Genomic DNA, 20000 nt, shown 5'->3' on the forward strand with positions numbered 1-20000 from the left:
GTTAATAAGAGTTGTGGGTTGAAGGGAAATGTGTGTAATTCTCATGAAAATAATGTGACGATGCAAAACGCTGCTTTATATCTTTTTCGTTTCTTTATGCAAAAATTAATTTGTTAATGTTCTTATTTTAATTTTTGGGTGAAATGTGACCCAGGTGTGTGGCTGCGTGAGCGATTGGTCAATCCCACCTTCAGAAAGTTCTTGCCAACGTAGTTCCATCTGATGTGTGTGTTTCTGAAAGAGAACAACAAACAGTGAGGATATTGATTTTTATGTTTGTCACGTTGTAATACAGTCGTTTGTCACAACAAGAGCCGTTTACCGAGGATAAACCTCCCGATAGATCAGAGTCGGGCAGAACAAGAAGTACAGATAGCTGGAGAGGGACGGATATCGCAGGGGTTCACCTGTGAGGACAGATCAGGGTTACAGCAGAAACCTGTATTCAGATGCATGTATTCACTCCGTATGAGTGTCGGTGGTGTTTATCAGCGTTACCCTTCTGCGGTGTGTTCCTGAGAACGGCTGCTGTGGTTTCACGGATAAACGAGTAGCTCTTCATCACAAATCTGATCTGTGGAGGAAAAGCAGGATTTGGCAGATTTACACACGGAGGAAAAACACTCATTTAACATCATTAAACACTCGAACAGAGGACCGAGGCTCAAACTACAGGCTTCATCCGTGTGTTTGTGGTGTTTGGCGGTCAGTCAAAGCGTGTTTGACCGGTTTTGTCCGATAGGCCGCTGACCTTTGACCTCTGACCCCCTGTTTGAGCTCATCTGTATTTTACTGTTTTCTAATTTAGTGACCTATTTAATTTGCCAAAGTATGGCAGTCTTTGGTCCGTGAACCCCAAATAAACACGGGCACAAAGCATTGCTTTAAATCTGGCACAATCTCATAAAAACCTAATTCATGATTCATTCATTTGTTAAACCTCTATCTTCATAGTGTATGATGTAATGGAACTTCTGAAACTATGTCATTAATATGACAAAATATAATTAATTGTGATAATTATACAATGTATTAATGATAATAAAACATGATAGATATGAAAAATAATAATTTAATTTAATAGTAATTATAATAATTTATCATTTTTACTTTATGCAGATGATATAATTATGTACATTATATTCAAATATGAAATTATGAATAACAATTAAAATAATTTGATTTAATTAATTAATTTATTTTATTTAATAATGCATTATGCATGATGATATTTATAAATAATTGTGTGCAAAAAGTATTAATTATTATTTATCTTCTTTATATACCTAATTTACATATGTGTATTTTATTTATATATATATATATATATATATATATATATATATATATATGTTTAAATGATATACATAAATCATTTCATAAGTAAATATACTGTGTGTGTATATATATATATATATATATATATATATATATATATATATATATATATATATATATATATATATATATATATATATATATATATATATATATATGTAAATGATATTCATGTATGATATATATTATAAATAATAAGCTTTATTAAAATATGATATATTATAAATAATAAATACATATAATAAATAATTTCATAATAAGTAAATAAATAAAATTAGTTACAATTTATTTGATACATTTTTTTTAATTTATTTTAATTAACTACATGTATACACATTTTACGTGTGATTTTATAATTAAATGAAGTGAGTAAATCACATGTATCACACACAGGCCTGTGTTATTGTACCTGTTCTAATATGATGATGAATCGTGAAGCGGCCGGCAGCTGATAATGCAGGACGACAAACACTGGAAATATTCCCAGCATGCTCGTCTGAGCGGCACACAGCGTTAGCGCTGCCACCGCGGACACACACGTCCTCCAGCCGCGGCCGTGATTGAGTGAAGCCCAGGCACTCAGAACGTGATACGGGCCGAGCAGAGTGTATGAGAACATGAGCGTCCAGGCCCATACAACCGTCCCCAGCTGACCGAACGCGTAATAAAACAGATCCAAGTCCAGAACCAGCCTAAACACACACACAGTCAGTCTGATACCTTATTTAATTATGATGCTTTATTCACACACACACACACATGTTTGTTTTAGTGGTTTATGGGGACTCTCCATAGGCGTAATGGTTTTTATACTGTACTTACTGTATGTGCTATTGTCCTACACCAACCCTACACCTAAACCTACCCCTTACAGGAGACTACAGGCATTTTTAGATTTAAAAAAAACACCATTTAGTATGTTTTTTAAGCCTTTTGAGTTACGGGGACATAGGCAGTGTCCTCATAAACCACCTTCAAATTGTAATACCTCTGTCATACCCATATCATTATACAAATTTTGTCCCCGTAAACCACAAAAACCAGTACACACACACACACACACACACACACACAGATACACACACTCACACACTCTCTCTTACACACACACACACACACACACACTCACACTCACTCTCTCACCTGCCCTGGTCGATGTAGTCCACTGCTAAAGTGCTGATGATGAACAGGAGGAGAGCAGCGATGAACATGTGATAAATGGTCCTGATGTGACTGATCTCAAATAATTCACTGGAGAGAGACACATGAACAAGTGGCCAAAAAAAAAAAAGAATTTAATTAATTAATAATTTTTTACAGTCTTTGTAACCATGTAAAAAATATTTAATGTACTGTGTATTTTATTTTTTTATGCAATATTTATAAAGTTGTGACCTTTAGGATGTTTTGCAGCTTTAAATAGTCCAATTTATCAGATTGTTGATGATTTGCATCTTTAATGGTACATTAATAATATTCAGAATTTTAATTAATCATTAAATAAATAAATAAATAAAAAGAAAATTTGCTCTGAAGTTGAAGCCAACACTTTAAATAGTCATCACGTTTCTGATGATTTTTAGCTATAATAATACAATGATAATAATAATTTTCATAATATGAATTTAGCATAACAAAATAAATAAATAAATGCTCTGAATTTAAAGCCTTCTGGTACGTTTTTAAAATTTGGATTGCGATAAAGCTTTAAATAACCAAATGATACAATGCCATTAATAATGTTCAGAATTTTAATTAATCATTAAAAAAATAAACAAATAAAAAAATGTTTGAAAAGAAAATTTGCTCTGGATTTGAAGCCAATTTTTTATTCATTATTATTATTTTTTTAATTTAAAAAAATTGTTCAAGTCATCAAATTTCTTCACTATAATGATACAACAATAATAATAATAATAATATTTTTAATAATATTAAATTATGACAATAAATAAATAAATAAATAAAAATTTAAAAATCTGCTCTGAATTTGAAGCCATTGGTCCATTTTTAAAATTTCAATTGCAATAAAGCTTTAAATAATCTAATTCATCAAATGTATGATGATTTGTAGCCTATAATGATACAATAGTATTAATAATATTCATAATTTTAATTTATCATTAAAAATACAAAAACAATTAAGAGGATAAATTGCTCTGAATATGAAGCCTTTGGGCATTTTTTTTAAATGTTGAATTGCAAAAAAGCTTAAAATAGTTCAATTCATCAAATGTCTGATGAGTTGTAATGAACAATAATATTAATATAATTAATTATACAATAAAATTAATATTCATAATATTAATTCATCATTAAAAAAGTCTTTTGGCCATTTTTAAGCTTTAAATAGTCCAATTCATCAGATTTCTGATCAGATTTGTAGATATTACGATACAGTAATATTAATATAACGATACAATAAATTAATATTCATAATGTTAATTAATCATTGAAATACTAATCGATCAGTCAATAACGCTGTGAATTTTTATTGTGAAGTTTGAACTGCAGCAATTATTGACTGATTAACTTCCTCTTTTTCTCTCTTTGGATAAAGCTGTTGTTATATCATTGTAATTGTAAACTAGGCTGTTCATCTTTTCTGTTCTTTTTGATGAGACGAGTGTAAGATAGTGAGAAGTCCTTTGGTTGGTTGCTATGTGGTTGCTAGGGTGGTTCCTCTCCACTGAATGAGTAATGAGTCTCCGGTGAGTAAGCAGCAGTATTAATACTCACTCCAGCAGAGAGCATCGGGCCACAAACACCTTCCCCTGATCCAGTTTGTGCCTGAAAACAAAAAGATGCTGTATGTGCTTTTAAGCCCTCTTCAGACCTGAAGCTGCCAGACAGGAAGTGACATCACAGCGGCGGGGCTCACCTGTCGTGGGTGTGTGTGTGATCCGGGTGTGTGTGTGTGTTTCTGTAGAGCGACTGCATGGAGTCTGACAGCGCTCGCTCCAGCAGCTCATTCAGACGAGACTGAACGTTTTGGATCAGCTCCGCTTTCATCCTCTGATCACAAATACATCAATTATTATTTGTGACCTTGGACCACAAAACCAGTCATAAGGGTCAATTTTTCGAATATAGGATATGGATCGGACAATATTTGGCTGAGAAAAATCTAAATATTGAGAAAATCACCTTTAAAGTTGTTCAAATGAAGTTCTTAGCAATGCATATTACTAATCAAAAATGAAGTTTTGATATATTTACAGTAGGAAATTTACAAAATATCTTCATGGAACATGATCTTTACTTAATATCCTAATGATTTTTGGCATAAAAGAAAAAGCCATACGATGTACTTGTTTGTTTGCTTGTTTCAGAAGAAAGTACTAATAAAAGTAAGTTTATCAATTAAAGTATTCAATTCATTTTATCTAAAAAAGAAAGAAAATATATTTATAGTTCAAAAACATTTCAAGTCCAAATCACTAAAATAAGTTGTAATTTATTAACTTATTATAATAAGCCAATTTAAATAAAAAATCCATTAATTTTACTAAATTAATTAAAGCTGATCTAAATAAAAATTTGTTAAAATAATTTGATTAATTTAAGCAAGTTTAAATGAAAAACAAATGCATTAACATAATTCTGCTAAATTAATTTAAGCTGATTTAAATAAGAAATTATTAATGTATTCAATTATTAAATTAGATTATTTAAATAATAATAATAACTTAATGGCAGTACAACAAAAACAAACATGGCATGAAAATATTGCAATTAAAATACTAAGTCTTGATTTTTGAAAGTGTCTTACCTCCATGTCTTCCTTTCTCAGTGTTATATCGCTCATATTTGTGTGATTATCATCTGCAGATGGACAGAGACACTAAATACAGTAATACTTTACGCTGGTGGAGCAGGATAAAGTCAGACTCACGCTGTCTGATGGAGCCGTTCTCTGTGGGACACTGGCCTTCTGTCCGTCCTCTGGTGCGACGCACCGCCGTCTTACTCGTGCCGAAAGCTGACATGATTTCACCGTCTGTTTTAGTCCCTCAAAGTCCTGCTGAAATGTTTAAGACAGACAGAAGAATTACAGTCAGAGACGCATGTACAGTAGATCATGTTGAGAGATGTTTCTTTACAGCTTCTTCAGATCAGGATTTTGGTTTCTGGAGTCTTTAAAGCACCAGAACACTGATGCTGGTCTAAAAAGTCTATAATTATTTTATATTAATTATAATAATTAATTTATATTAATGCATAATTTATATGTAAATATTTATATATATATATTATGTATTTAAGTGTGTGTGTGTATGAAAGGGATAAATAAAAATTAATAAAAATAAATGTAAAAACATTAATACAATTTATTTTATTTACATTTTTATTTTATATGCATTTATAATATATTTATTAAATATGTATTTAATTTTATATATTTAACTAACTTCTTTTGGAAAGTCACTGAAACTCTATCATGGATTTTGTCTTCTGCTTTTAGAGCAAATGAGAACGCAAATTTAATAAATACATTTGTTGTAGTTTCTGACACCGTAAAAGTTTTCCCAACTATGACGACTTCTACTTCTGAGAACCCTGGAAATATGAAAAGTATAAAAAATATAAATACGATCAATTGTATGTTTTTATAAAACATAGAACACATATTTGTTATACACAAATATATATATATATATATATATACAAGCATATACACTCTAAAGCATCATGTGACCTTTTGACCCCTGCTGAAGTGAGCTGAACTGAAGTAATCTGTATTGAACTAAACTAGGTTACCCATAATACAACAGTGCTGATGTTTGACTGAGGACGGATTCATGACCCACAGTAACCTCTGCCGCTGTACCGCATGTGTGTTTACCGTGTGTGTCCCTTCTGCTCACATATGACTTCACTTCAGAGATAAAGCAGTGCCATGAATAACCAGACTGAAATATAATGAATATTAGCAGTAATGGCTGATAAATGATGCCGATAATGTTGGGTTTGTCACACTGACAGATAGAGACGGAGACAGAGTTCACATCTGAAAAACTCTACCTCTACCTTGATGAATTTAATGCAATGTCTTTACAATTTTAGTCAAGAAATCATCATAAAAATCTGCTAAATTAAATCCTAAATGCCTTCTTACAAATACTTTAATCTCATAAAACATGCTTTTTTTTAGATTAGATTAGATTCAGCTTTATTGTCATTATGCAGAGTACAAGTACAGAGCTAATGAAATGCAGTTAGCATCTAACCAGAAGTGCAAGAAAATAGTGTTTTAAATACAGAAGCTATAACTTACAGTATGTACAGGGGAGTTGCTATATACAATATTTAACAGAGTATGTACAGAATATAAATAGGAGTGCAAATGTGATATATGTACAGTATGAACAGCAGCAGTGTAAGAACGGTGGTAATAAATACAGATGGTTGCGTGTGCAATAGTATTGTTAAACAATGTATATGCAAAATATGAGTAGTGCAATAATATTTGTATAGAAATAGTTAACTGTGCTTTGTACAGTAACACTGTTAGATAGTGTACAGTGTACTGTTTGGCTCTTATTTCACCAAAACAAATCAACAAGAAAGAAATTCATTACTTTTTTGCTTGTTTGTTTGTTTTTTGCGTAAAGAACATGCTTTACTGTAAATGTTTATTACGTTTTCATTTTTTAAATTATTATTCTCAATGATGAATCTCTTATTAATGTATAATTTTTATTGCTCTCACTTACTGTAACACAGTTTTACTTTTTAAGTAAAAATTACTTTAATAGAATTGTATTTTATTTTTCAAAAAATAATGGCATCATGATCTATAAACACTACAATTAAAAATATAACATTATTATTATTATTATTATGTGGAGGGAAATGTGATTATCATGAAAATATCAACTTTTTTTTTTTTTTAAATAATGGTTTTGACCAATTTTGTGAGATTTAATTGCCTTTATTAATCTGGTTTAAAAGTAAGAAAGTCTCCCCAGTAGCCTATAACACGCCTCAAATCTGTATGAATATCATATTAATCAGTGAATATGAATGTTAATTATCCAGAAGATTCAGAAAGCTGATGAGCTGTACTCACCGTGAGCGCTGACTGTGTTTCTGTGTGAGCTTTGCTCTGCCACAGCGTTCAGCTCCACACCGCTATCGATCTGTTTAGAGACTCAGTCTGCCCTGCTGACCCTCAACTTCACTCATAATCACACGACAGAAACCATCAGTTATTATATGTGCACGAATCCAGCCGTTCTCTAATTACTCATTCTAATCATCAGACGCACTTGTTGACCTGTTTAGACTTTGACCCGTCCTTACATAACCTTTATCACTCAGTTAGAGAGATTTTACAGATTATATCACTATTATTTTTATTTGTTTATTATTACTAATATTTCAATGACAGGTTCAGATATGGACACGTGATCTAATAAATCAAGTTCACATTTTTAACTGTTGGCTTATGTTCATTATTTCAATATTATATCTACTTCTATTAATTTATATCAGCTATATTCTATCACTAAATGGTGTTCATGGACTGGATTCTCTTTTAATGGCAAATTAGCTGATATTCTAATGAAAAACATTAAAATCATCCTAAAATATCAGTTCTTTACGTGTGCGTGTGTATACAGTCAGGTCCATATATATTTGGACACTGACACAATTTTCATAATTTCAGCTCTGTATGCCACCAGAATAGAATTAAAATGAAACAATCAAGATGTGATTTAAGTGCAGACTTTAAGCTTTAATTCAAGGGGTTGAACAAAAATATATCATAAAATGTTTAGGAATTTCAACCATTTTTTATACACAGTCCTGCCATTTTCAGGGGCTCAAATGTAATTGGACAAATTAAATATAATCATAAATAAAATGTTGGTTTTTAATATTTTGTTGAGAATCCTTTGACTGTCTTAAGTCTGAACTCCTGGACATCAGCAGAGACTGGGTTTCTTCTTCGTGAAGCTTTGCCAGGTCTTCACTGCAGCGGACTTCGGTTGTTGTTTGTTTGTGGCTCTTTCTGTCTGTAGTTTTGTCTTCAGCGAGTCAAATGCTGCTCAGTCGAGTCGAGATCAGGAGATTGACAGGAGAATGAACCAAACTGTTGATTTGCCTCCTAATGTTCCTGCTCTCTCTCTCTCTCTCTGATGGATCTGTTTTGTTTCTGAAGCCTAACAATCATCTGTTTCTGTCGTATGGAGAGATCCTGCATGATGTGGTTCACAGCAACAGCTTCCAAATGCAAATGACACGCTTAGAATCAACTCCAGACCTTTTAGCTGCTGAACTGATGTAGAAATAACACAAGAAGAGCCCACATCTGTCCATGAAACAGCTTTTGAGTCAACTGTCCAGTTACTTACGGTCCCTTGAAAAAGGAGGAGGTACATATTAAAGAGCTGTAATTCCTTAACCTTTCCTCTCATTTTAATGAGAATATCATCACATTAAAGCACTTTAAGTTCTATAACTGTATTATATAACTGTAACTTGAATAGGTTTTGGTCAACAGCTAAAATAATAAAATTGTGCCTGTGTCCAAATATATATGGACCTTACTGTACTTGTGTTCATCTATATATATATATATATATATATGTATGTACAATTAAAAGAAAAAACACTCGGTTCATGGACTGGATTCTCTTTATTGAAACTTTTTAATAGCAAGTTAGGCAACAGATCAACTATATTCAAAAAACACAGGTGTTACAGACTGGATTCTCTTTATTGAAAGGTTTTTAACGGCAAGTTCTGCGACAGGCCTGTTTGTCCATCATGCAATACAAAAACCAACCACAAAAAACTGATTCTAACACACATCCTTGAGTCCTTCATCATACAGATCCTCACCAGCGTTATTCACATTTAGATGTGTCTTGAGATGCGCAGAATCTCTTTTAAAACCAGGCGAGAAACAGCATGAGATCTTATGTAACTATTTCCCAGCAGAAGCTGAAGGCCGATGGTAAAAGACGCAGAAAACAGCCACATGAGAATCCATTAAAACTCTGCGAGAAGTCTTTGTAGAATCATGGACTTTTTAAGATGTAAAATGCAACACTTTAATTAAAGCCTATATAGAAATTTCATATAATTTTTAAAAAATATAATACAATTTTTATATAGGCTAAAATTTATTTGTTTGTTTGTTTATTTATGGTGCAGAATGGCTAAAATCACTTACAGAACCTTTAAATTGTTACCTATATTTTTCTCGTAGTCTGACTCCGTCTCATCCTGACTGGCAGATCAGGATATGTAGAGAGGTCAAAGGTCAGACTCTAGGTCATGTGATCAGAGGTCACACTGACTGATGTGTCTGATCACACGTTTAGCAATTGTAAAGTTGATCATTTCTCAACTGCATTTATGAGGTATGTTGATTCTAGGAACAATCCGATCTACTTAGAATTGTTAATATGTTTCGTTTTTTATCATCTGACTTGAACTTAAATATTTAATGTCAAATATCTTTAACGTCAAAGCGCATACCAAACACACCGGACCACAAAAGCTATTCTGTCATTTAAATATGAGTATAAAAATAGTTACAGCTACGTAAAAATAGCTACAGAATTTCATAATAACATCACATTAATGTCAACAATGACTAACACCACCATACGCTCTGTTTCTGGGTCGTTTTTAGGAAACACTGCCATTTATCATATATGTGTCTTCAGGAATTTCTACCGATACCGTATAAAGAACTGATATTTTATGATTTTAAATGTTTGTTTTTCATTAGAATAGTAATATGCATGGCCACATTTATCAATGCATTGTATAGGATTATTCAAATTAAATTGAATTATTAAATTAAATTATTTTATTGAATTCTAAATGAAATCAAATTAATAATTAAATGTAATCATTTAATTTGGCCACATTTATTAATGCATTACAAAGGCTTATTCGAATTAAATTGAATTATTAAATAAAATTATTCATTTTAATTTAATTGTAAATTAAATTTAACACTTATAATTTTAAATTAAATTAAATGTACAATTTAATGTTATACTTTATTTTTTAATTAATGTTAAGGTTAATTTAATTATTAAATTAAATTAAAATAAATTATTTAAATTCTTTCACTGTGGAGTTTTTACTAATTCCTAATAATTATTACGTTAAAAAAGAGCGATATTGTACTGTAGGTAGTAATTGGTAAAGACTTGTGAAAAATGGTTTATTGAAAACCCACATTTGTTGCTGAAAACCTTTGCAAAGAAAATGCTAAATGAAAATATTATTGAATTGTTCTGGTAGAAATGGCATTGTTTTCTGAGAACGAGCCGTTGGCTGACGACTGCTTGACCTCGCATATATAAACTCTTCTGCTCATGGCGTCGTTCGCAGTGGAAGCGTTTCATCTTCACGATCTGAGGTTACATGACAGATTAGAGTGAGCGGACGGTTCATATTCATCACTGGATCTGCAGGCAACATGCAAATATACAGAGGAGGATTCAGAAGAACAGATCGCCTGCAGAGAAAGAGAAGAAAAGAAGACCGCACGGTGAATATTCTCAAGTTTCTTGTCTTGTTTTCCAGTAGAAATACCTACTTATTCTTAAATCAAGATACAATTACGTGAAAAGCAAAGTCTTAAGTCTTTTTTTTTTCTGAAAAAAGCAATAAATATCTTTCAATGAGGTCAGAAAAAGCAATTTAAACAAGGAAAAACAAGATTATTTGTCTGACTGCACTGGTAGATATTTGTTCTTGCTTTAAGCATAAACTTATTATTTTATTTTATATATATATATATATATATATATTTTTTTTTTTTTTTGTTAGAAGACAAGAGTATTATTTATATATTATTATTATTTATATATATATAGTATATATTTAAGTATGGAATTTTTATTTCACAATTCTGACTTTTTCCTCAAAATTCTGTCTTGCAATTTATGTTTAAATCTTGTAATTATAGAATTATGAGATATTTTTAAAAATAAATGTGTTTTCACCACAAAATAAACATAAAAAGGTAATTGCAACTTTTTATTTCACAATTCTGACTTTTTTCCTCAAAATTCTGTCTTGCAATTCTATGTTTAAATCTTGTAATTATAGAATTGTGAGATATTTTTAAAAATAAATGTTTTTTCACCACAAAATAAAACACAAAAAGGTAATTGCGACTTTTTATTTCACAATTCTGACTTTTTCCCTCCAAATTCTGTCTTGCAATTCTATGTTTAAATCTTGTAATTATAGAATTGTGAGATAATTTTAAAAATAAAAGTTTTTTCACCACAAAATAAAACATAAAAGGTAATTGCAACTTTTTATTTCACAATTCTGACTTTTTTCCTCAAAATTCTGTCTTGCAATTCTATGTTTAAATCTTGTAATTATAGAATTGTGAGATCATTTTAAAAATAAATGTTTTTTTCACCACAAAATAAATATAAAAAGGTAATTGCGACTTTTTATTTCACAATTCTGACTTTTTTCCTCAAAATTCTGTCTTGCAATTCTATGTTTAAATCTTGTAATTATAGAATTGTGAGATATTTTAAAATAAATGTTTTTCACCACAAAATAAAACATAAAAAGGTAATTGCAACTTTTATTTCACAATTCTGACTTTTTCCTCAAAATTCTGTCTTGCAATTCTATGTTTAAATCTTGTAATTATAGAATTTTGAGATAATTTTAAAATAAATGTTTTTCACCACAAAATAAAACATAAAAAGGTAATTGCAACTTTTATTTCTCAATTCTGACTTTTTCCTCAAAATTCTGTCTTGCAATTTATGTTTAAATCTTGTAATTATAGAATTGTGAGATAATTTTAAAATAAATGTTTTTTCACCACAAAATAAAACATAAAAAGGTAATTGCGACTTTTTATTTCACAATTCTGACTTTTTCCCTCAAAATTCTGTCTTGCAATTCTATGTTTAAATCTTGTAATTATAGAATTTTGAGATAATTTTAAAAATAAATGTTTTTTCACCACAAAATAAACATAAAAAGGTAATTGCGACTTTTTATTTCACAATTCTGACTTTTTTCCTCAAAATTCTGTCTTGCAATTCTATGTTTAAATCTTGTAATTATAGAATTGTGAGATAATTTTAAAAATAAATGTTTTTTCACCACAAAATAAAACATAAAAAGGTAATTGCGACTTTTTATTTCACAATTCTGACTTTTTCCTCACAATTACAATATTTCTACTGAAAAACAGTACAAAAATACATAGACAGAAAATCACTTGATGCAGTGCATAATATTTGCATTTAGGCTAATAGTAACACCATGTTTTTTTGTGTGTTTGTTTTTTAGAATGTAAATGCTATGGTCTATATGTAATATTGTGATTGTTGTTCACCTGTGTGTTTAGCTGGTGGCGTGCGGCTCTTGAAGCTTGTTTTTGTGCTGGAGATGGTCTGCTGGCTCATCGTGACACACACTACAGCACAAAACATCATTAGATTATCAACTTATTACAGTATGTGCTGTACAGTCACACACACTCACGCTCACCTGTTCTCGTTCACATCTGTGGGATTTCCTGGTGAAACAAGAATGAATATGTATTAAAATAAGTGTAGCAAGTATACATTTTTTTTTTATTATTTACATTTACTGCACTGTGAAATTCTAAATTAGTCTTTTTATTTGGAAAACGGAGGCAATGAGCTTCACGTTATAGCGCCTATAGATGTCCCAATCAGGTCCCATGCAGCCATTTTTTACAGTTTGGACCCATAAACTGGAAAGAGCGACAGCTGAGCGATAACATTTTATTCAGGTGATAAAAGTAAAGTGCTCTCTGATTTACCGTTGGTGATGATGAGTTTGTTCACATGTCTCTCGTCCTCTGACAGCGTCCTGTTAACATGACAAACAGAAGCACATCTTCTACATCAGCTGTGGTAAAAATACACACAATTCAGTCAATCATGAGCCAGAAACATTGATGCTCACTTGTTGGTGAAACTGGACTCAGTTTGTGTGGTTTGGGGTTTTTCAGTGGCGCTGCTGAACATGGCATTGCTGAACGTGATTGGCTGATCCCTGCTGCGCAGGAATGTGTGATTGACGGATAAGGAGGCGGGGTAATGTCCTGGGCGAATCGGTTTGGCTGAGGGGAAAAATAGAATTAGAATATTTAATAATATTATTATTATATTTAAGATATAACATTCATTTACAATATTATATGTTATAAAATATACTTATTGTATTATTTAGCATATTTATTGTGTATATATAAATACACACACACATGCATGTATATATTTCAGAAAAACACGTTACGTTTATATATTAAATATATATAATTTATATTATATATTTTATATATAATATAAATTATATGAATATAAATATATGCATGTAAATATTTTCAAAATATATACTGTATGTGTGTGTATTTATATATATACATAATAAATATACACAGTACACACACATATATTATGTAAACAAAGACTTTTATTTTGGATGCAATTAATTGCGATTAATCGTTTGACAGCACTAAATATTACATTTGTTTTTAATATTATAAACATGTTATGAAATATATTTAATGCATTTATTATTAATGTAAAAATATTACAATATACTCAATTAAATAACATTATAATGTTTGTAATATTTTCAGTACATTATTTATTATCTTAATACATAATGTTAATAATTTAATAAATTATTTATATAATTATAATTTTAATATAATTTAAATGTAAATTTTAATATCATATTTATATATATTAATGTGTTATTCAATATATATAATGTATTATAATTAACAATATAATCATATTTAATAATCATATAATATATAGATTTTTAGTTCATTTAATCATATAAATTTTTTATAATATACTTTTTTAATCTTAATATTTCTAGTTTTATATTTTATTGTTAATTTATTATCATTATTTATGGTATGAGGAATCATCAGTATATCATAGTAAATTTATATTTCATGACATGCTGAAATGTAACAAAAATTGTTTATAGATATGACCCTGGACCACAAAACCAGTCATAAGGGTTTTTTTGTTTTTTTTTATTGAGATTTATGCATCATCTGAAGCAGAATAAATAAGCTTTGCATTGATGTATTGTTTGTTATGATCGGACAATATTTGGCTGAATATTTTGGAATCTGAGGGTGCAAAAAAATCTAAATATTGAGAAAATCACCTTTAAAGTTTTTCAAATGAAGTTCTTAGCAATACATATTACTAATCAAAAATTACGTTTTGATATATTTACGGTAGGAAATTTACAAAATATCTTCATGGAACATGATCTTTACTTAATATCCTAATGATTTTTGGCATAAAAGAAAAATGGATCATTTTGACCCATACAATGTATTGTTGGCTATTGCTACAAATATACCTGTGCTGCTTATGACTGCTTTTGTGCTCCAGAGTCGCATATTGTAATGTGATAATGGCTATTTTTGGATAATATAGTTAATAAAATACTTTACAAATGAAAGCTGCTTCATCTCATGCAGAGTAATAATAGAGATGATGCTTGAGATGGATTTGTTTAATCGTCCAGTAGGGAGCTGGACTGACCGATGAGCGCAGCATGAGGCCGTCGGAAGCCGTTTCTGGCCCTCATGACGTCTTTGATTCGCTCGACCTCCTGCTGGTAGCGCCGGCGGTCCTTCATCGCTCCTTCTTTGGCTTCTCTCAGCGCGTCCTCCAGCGCTCGAACCCGATCCGCCGTGGACCGAAGACGCTTCTCCAGCTTCGGAAGCTCGCAGCGCAGATCTGCGTTATCACGAACCAGCTGAGAGACAGCGCAAAATCAACACTAAATCCTGCCGTCCAGCTCAATCAGGTGATATTTTGATTTATTTAATGTTTTATTTGTTAGGGACAGATACAATAAACATAGATGAAACTGAAATGACAGTCATCCCATGCATGAAGCTAATTTACAATACTTGTTCATAGGACTAGGGCTTGTAAATTACTTGTAAATTACAGTTACAAAAAAACAACAATATTTATAATACAAGTACACTAAACATGACTACAAGTTTGTTGATGTATCAACCAAGATTTTGTGGCTTTTTTAAAATGTATAAGCGCCATGAATATGTCATATAGCGTACAACGTGGCTAAATGCGCCTTTGCAGTGTTTTGCTAAATAATTTTCAGGGGAAGTTGCTAAATAAAGGTCGATTTGTTGCTAAAAGTTGCTAAATGACATTGTGATGTCATTGCGCGATGACGATGCAAAATTGCCACTACTTTATAAATGTTAATTTAGATTTGTTCGTAAAACAATATAAATGCATAATATAATATTAAAATATAAACAGCTGTTTTTAAATGCAACATTGAATTATTAAACATGTTCACATTTTTGAGCGATTACAATTTAATTTTTTTTTATTAGCTAGTAAACTAGTAAAACTACACATTCTGAACAATTATAGTTTTAAGCACTGTATTAGTACTAGTTAGTGTGCTACACTCTAAGAAAAGTCTGTAAAAATAATGGCACAATCTACTATGTTTATATGAAAGAATTTCCCATATTGATTTTTCACAGGTTTTTAACTGCATTTGAAATTATGCATCGTATTTTGTGTTTTTTCGGGTTACAACGGATAATGAATAATGGATGACGGATAATGTCCTGGAAAAATACTAGTACCTTTTCCATTTTTCTAGATATTGTTCTGAGAGTGTACTAACTGATCAACAATCGCAGGTACGAGCTACTAACATGGTGCATCATAAATGAACAATTATTCAATTATTCAATTCTTCTTCTTATTATTATTAAATTGAACAATTGCAAATAGCAACTAACTTAATTCACGAGATGTGTGTACTGCTAGGCATATTTGGTTTCCTCTTTTTGTGTAATTTAGATGGAAAATGTGTGCCTTTTAATCATTTGAGTCACTTATCAAAACTTGATAAAAGTAGCTAAATTTGTTGCTTTGTGCTTTTGGAAGAAAAAGTGTAAAAAGTTGCTAAATTTACCAACAAAATTGGCAACACTGTGCCTTTGCTATTATTGTCCTCTAAAGCAGTAGATGGCACAAAAACATGGCGTGGCACTTTCCAAAACATCCGCTTTTCAAGATGCACACGCAAATTTGTCTGATCCTTGACTCGAAAGCTGATTCTGTGCTCACTTGATCTAACATTTTATGTTTTTTTAAATGTTGTAGATTTAAGCAGCAAATGAGAATCGCTAAAATTAATGCATGTATTTTGAAACAAAGGTCTTCTTAACGATTTTCAGTTTTGTTGAAGATAATTAAAGCAACAGTTTTTAAATAATGAAAGAATATGTAAAAGTATGGTATTTGGGGTAAAAGCGCCCCTGTTGTTGCGCACAGTAATTAACATGATAATTAATAGATCGCTGACTTTTCCATTTGTTAACATGACATGGTTAGATTCAGATGATAAATATCATATATTATGTTGTGTGTCCATATCAGAGATAATCACCATGTTTAGAATGAAACCACCATATTTAAAAACGTGATATTAATCATATCATATAATAAAATATCATTTGTTGTTACTACTGTAAATATATATTCAATTATTATTGGATTTCCTTCAATGCTTTCAGAATCTTTGCTTTTTTAAATTATTTTGTTTCTGTATTTATAAAATATATTTTTTATATTAACATTTTAATTACAGTATATTTATTGAACAAAAAATTATTCTTTTATTTTTAAAAATAAGAAGAAAACAGTAGTGTCTAAATATTTTTTTGATCCCAAATTTTACTGGTAGTCCACTGTATGAAGAATTTTTGTGTATATCACAGTTGACTTTATTTCGCTATATCCTTACTTACATAAATGAACTATAGTGTCCTGCACCCACTAGTAAAAAAAATATCAAAAATTATATCTGCTGTCTGAATAATTTTGGGTTGTATGTCTCTCTTACATCCTTACATGTAAATGAGGGTATTCTAATACAAGTAACATTGCATTATTAGTGGAAAACTGAGCGATTTTTGTGTGCATGTTCTAATGCAGATTTCCACAGAGGATCTGATTTCTGACCTGTTTGTGAACTTTTGTAAGCTGATCCAGGTTGTTCTCCAGAAAGGAGATCTTCTGTTTCTGTGTGGAACAGCCTCCGCTGTCGTCCAGCTCCAGCTCAGAGCTCTGAAACAGTTTAAACATACAGTTTAATGGCTCATATGATTATTTTTATTCTTTTTAACACTTTACAGTAAGGTTCCATGTAACATTAGTTAACATGCAGTTGCCAACACCTCAGATGATGCCAACCTTCGACCAACATATAAAACCACCAAATTTTGCTCTGCATATAATCATTGCTGTTGATAGTGTTCACCGTCTATTTGAATACATGTCATTAACTAACTGCATGATTTTTACTGTACATTTATGCCATATGGACATCGCCCTTACATAGATAAGCTACTCCTAAATATATACGATAATTTTATACGATATGTATCGTGAAAAGCTCTATATAAATAATTGTGAATTGAATTAACATGAACAAACAATGAACAATACTTCTAAAGCATTTATTGATCTTAGTTGATTTCAACATTTACTAATAAAATACTAGAATCAATCATAAATCAATATTATTCAATGTATTTCTATTTATTTGTTTGTTTCTTTCTTTATTGCATTTTTATTAACTTATGTTAACAAACATTGATGAATAAATAAGTAAATAAATTATATTACATTTTTTTTCATATTTATATTTTAATAAAATTGTATTTTATTTTATCATGTAGCTTTTGGAAAAGTAAATGTTGCTTTTTCAGACAAAATATAATTTTTGTATACTTTAATGTATACTTTTTATAATATATTTAAATTTATTTATTTCTCTATATATTGAGTAATTTACTAAAATGTTTATTAAATTATAACATTTTATAATATAACTATAATCAAAATGTATTTATAATATTATACATCTGTTATTAAATACTGTATTTTCAAATATTTCCATAGTTTTCATAAATGTAATTAATTTATATAATTACAACAATATTATAATTCTATTTATAATATAGTATAATATTTGTTAATACTATTATACATATGCTATTAAATATATTTAATGTACTACTTATCATATGTAATAGAATATTTAGTCAAATAAATATTCATATAATTTTATGAAAATTATAATTATTAATAATAATATTTATAATATATTTCATATTGTTGAATATATGTAATGATTATAATTAATAATGCAATAATATTTAACAAATAATTATGTGTAGCTTTTTTTTTCCATGTTGTACAGCACTTGTGCGTTTAAATGTGCTTCATAAATAAATATATGTTGTTGTATTGCTCCTTATTCATGTCATTTAATGCATCAACAGACAGTTTTCTGTGCACCAAAATCAGTCATAATTTAGTTTTTGATGTCATTTTACAGCAGGTCAGTTCCTGTATGTTTTCCAGTCCGTCAGACTCTTTAATCTCAGTGGATTCCTCATCACATGAGTGTTTGTTGTTCGGATGAACGCACCCGTTTGACTCGAGCTGTCAGGTCTTGAACAAACAGCTTCCTCAGGTTGTGGAGCGTCTGGAGTTCACGAGCCTTTCACAGACAAAGGTGCAGGTGAGTCAGAAATCTCATTATTGTGCATCATATTCAGTCTGAGGCGCTGTAGATACTCACGACGGTCTCCTCCAGACCCTTCATGTCCTGCCTGGTCTGCTCCTGACGCTCGTGCAGAAATCTGCAGAAACAGTATCTGAACGGTAAGATTTGTCGTGTTTTTTAAAGAGGTCTCTTCTGCTCACCAAGCCTGCATTTATTTGATCCAAAATACAGTAAAATGTTGAAAAAGTTTGACTATTTAAAACAACTGTTTTCTATTTAAATATATTTTAAAATGTAATTTATTCCTGTGATAAAAGCTGAATTTTTAGCATCATTACTCCAGTCACTTGATCCTTCAGAAATCATTCTAATATTCTGATTTGCTGCTAATTTATTATTATTATGTTGAAAACAGCTGAGTAGAATTTTTTCAAGTTTCTCGGATGAATGAAGTTCAGAAGAACGGCATTTGTCTGAATTAGAAATCTTTTGTAACATTTTAAATGTCTTTATCATCATTATCATTGCTAGTGCTGTCAAACGATTAATCGCGATTAATCGCATCCAAAATAAAAGTTTTGTTTACATAATATATGTGTGTGCTGTGTATATTTATCATGTGTATATATAAATACACACACATACAGTATATATTTTTATATATGTTTATATATTTACATTCATATAATTTATATTAAATATAAATATATTTAATATAGAAACATAACATATTTTTCTAAAATATATACATGCATGTGTGTGTGTATTTATACATGCATAATAAATATACACAGTACACACACATATATTATGTAAACAAAAACTTATATTTTGGATGCGATTAATCGCGATTAATCGTTTGACAGCACTAATCCTTGCTACATAAAAGTATTAATTTCTATAATCCCCCCCTCAAAAAAATTCTACTGACTCCAGTGCTTTTGAATGGTGTAGTATGGAAACCCGTTTCCGCCACTGAATAAAAATTTTAAAAAGGTTATTGTGACTTTTTGCAATTGCGAGAAAAAAAGTCAGAATTGTGAGATAAAAAGTCGCAATAACCT

General features: G+C 30.1%; 2 protein-coding genes across 2 annotated transcripts in view; both read right to left on the bottom strand.

Annotated features, from left to right (window-relative positions):
• soat2 (sterol O-acyltransferase 2) overlaps nucleotides 1-7545 on the bottom strand; it is a 15293-nt gene extending 7748 nt beyond the window's left edge. The window contains exons 1-10 of the mRNA XM_058777802.1: nucleotides 7412-7545; nucleotides 5234-5362; nucleotides 5111-5163; nucleotides 4220-4353; nucleotides 4078-4128; nucleotides 2482-2589; nucleotides 1748-2030; nucleotides 499-574; nucleotides 323-407; nucleotides 189-234 (exon numbers count right to left, since the gene is read on the bottom strand). Coding sequence (XP_058633785.1) covers nucleotides 189-234; nucleotides 323-407; nucleotides 499-574; nucleotides 1748-2030; nucleotides 2482-2589; nucleotides 4078-4128; nucleotides 4220-4353; nucleotides 5111-5163; nucleotides 5234-5327 — 930 coding nt within the window. The 5' untranslated portion in view covers nucleotides 5328-5362; nucleotides 7412-7545. The remainder of the gene's footprint in view (nucleotides 1-188; nucleotides 235-322; nucleotides 408-498; nucleotides 575-1747; nucleotides 2031-2481; nucleotides 2590-4077; nucleotides 4129-4219; nucleotides 4354-5110; nucleotides 5164-5233; nucleotides 5363-7411) is intronic.
• Nucleotides 7546-8972: 1427 nt separating this feature from the next.
• The window catches only part of kif5ab (kinesin family member 5A, b), a 39273-nt gene continuing 28245 nt past the window's right edge, over nucleotides 8973-20000 (bottom strand). The window contains exons 21-29 of the mRNA XM_058780239.1: nucleotides 19012-19072; nucleotides 18859-18930; nucleotides 17385-17489; nucleotides 14904-15120; nucleotides 13291-13447; nucleotides 13145-13194; nucleotides 12847-12874; nucleotides 12692-12772; nucleotides 8973-10828 (exon numbers count right to left, since the gene is read on the bottom strand). Coding sequence (XP_058636222.1) covers nucleotides 12700-12772; nucleotides 12847-12874; nucleotides 13145-13194; nucleotides 13291-13447; nucleotides 14904-15120; nucleotides 17385-17489; nucleotides 18859-18930; nucleotides 19012-19072 — 763 coding nt within the window. The 3' untranslated portion in view covers nucleotides 8973-10828; nucleotides 12692-12699. The remainder of the gene's footprint in view (nucleotides 10829-12691; nucleotides 12773-12846; nucleotides 12875-13144; nucleotides 13195-13290; nucleotides 13448-14903; nucleotides 15121-17384; nucleotides 17490-18858; nucleotides 18931-19011; nucleotides 19073-20000) is intronic.

The sequence above is a fragment of the Onychostoma macrolepis genome, chromosome 06 (genome assembly GCF_012432095.1).
Source record: "Onychostoma macrolepis isolate SWU-2019 chromosome 06, ASM1243209v1, whole genome shotgun sequence".
Lineage (NCBI taxonomy): Eukaryota > Metazoa > Chordata > Actinopteri > Cypriniformes > Cyprinidae > Onychostoma > Onychostoma macrolepis.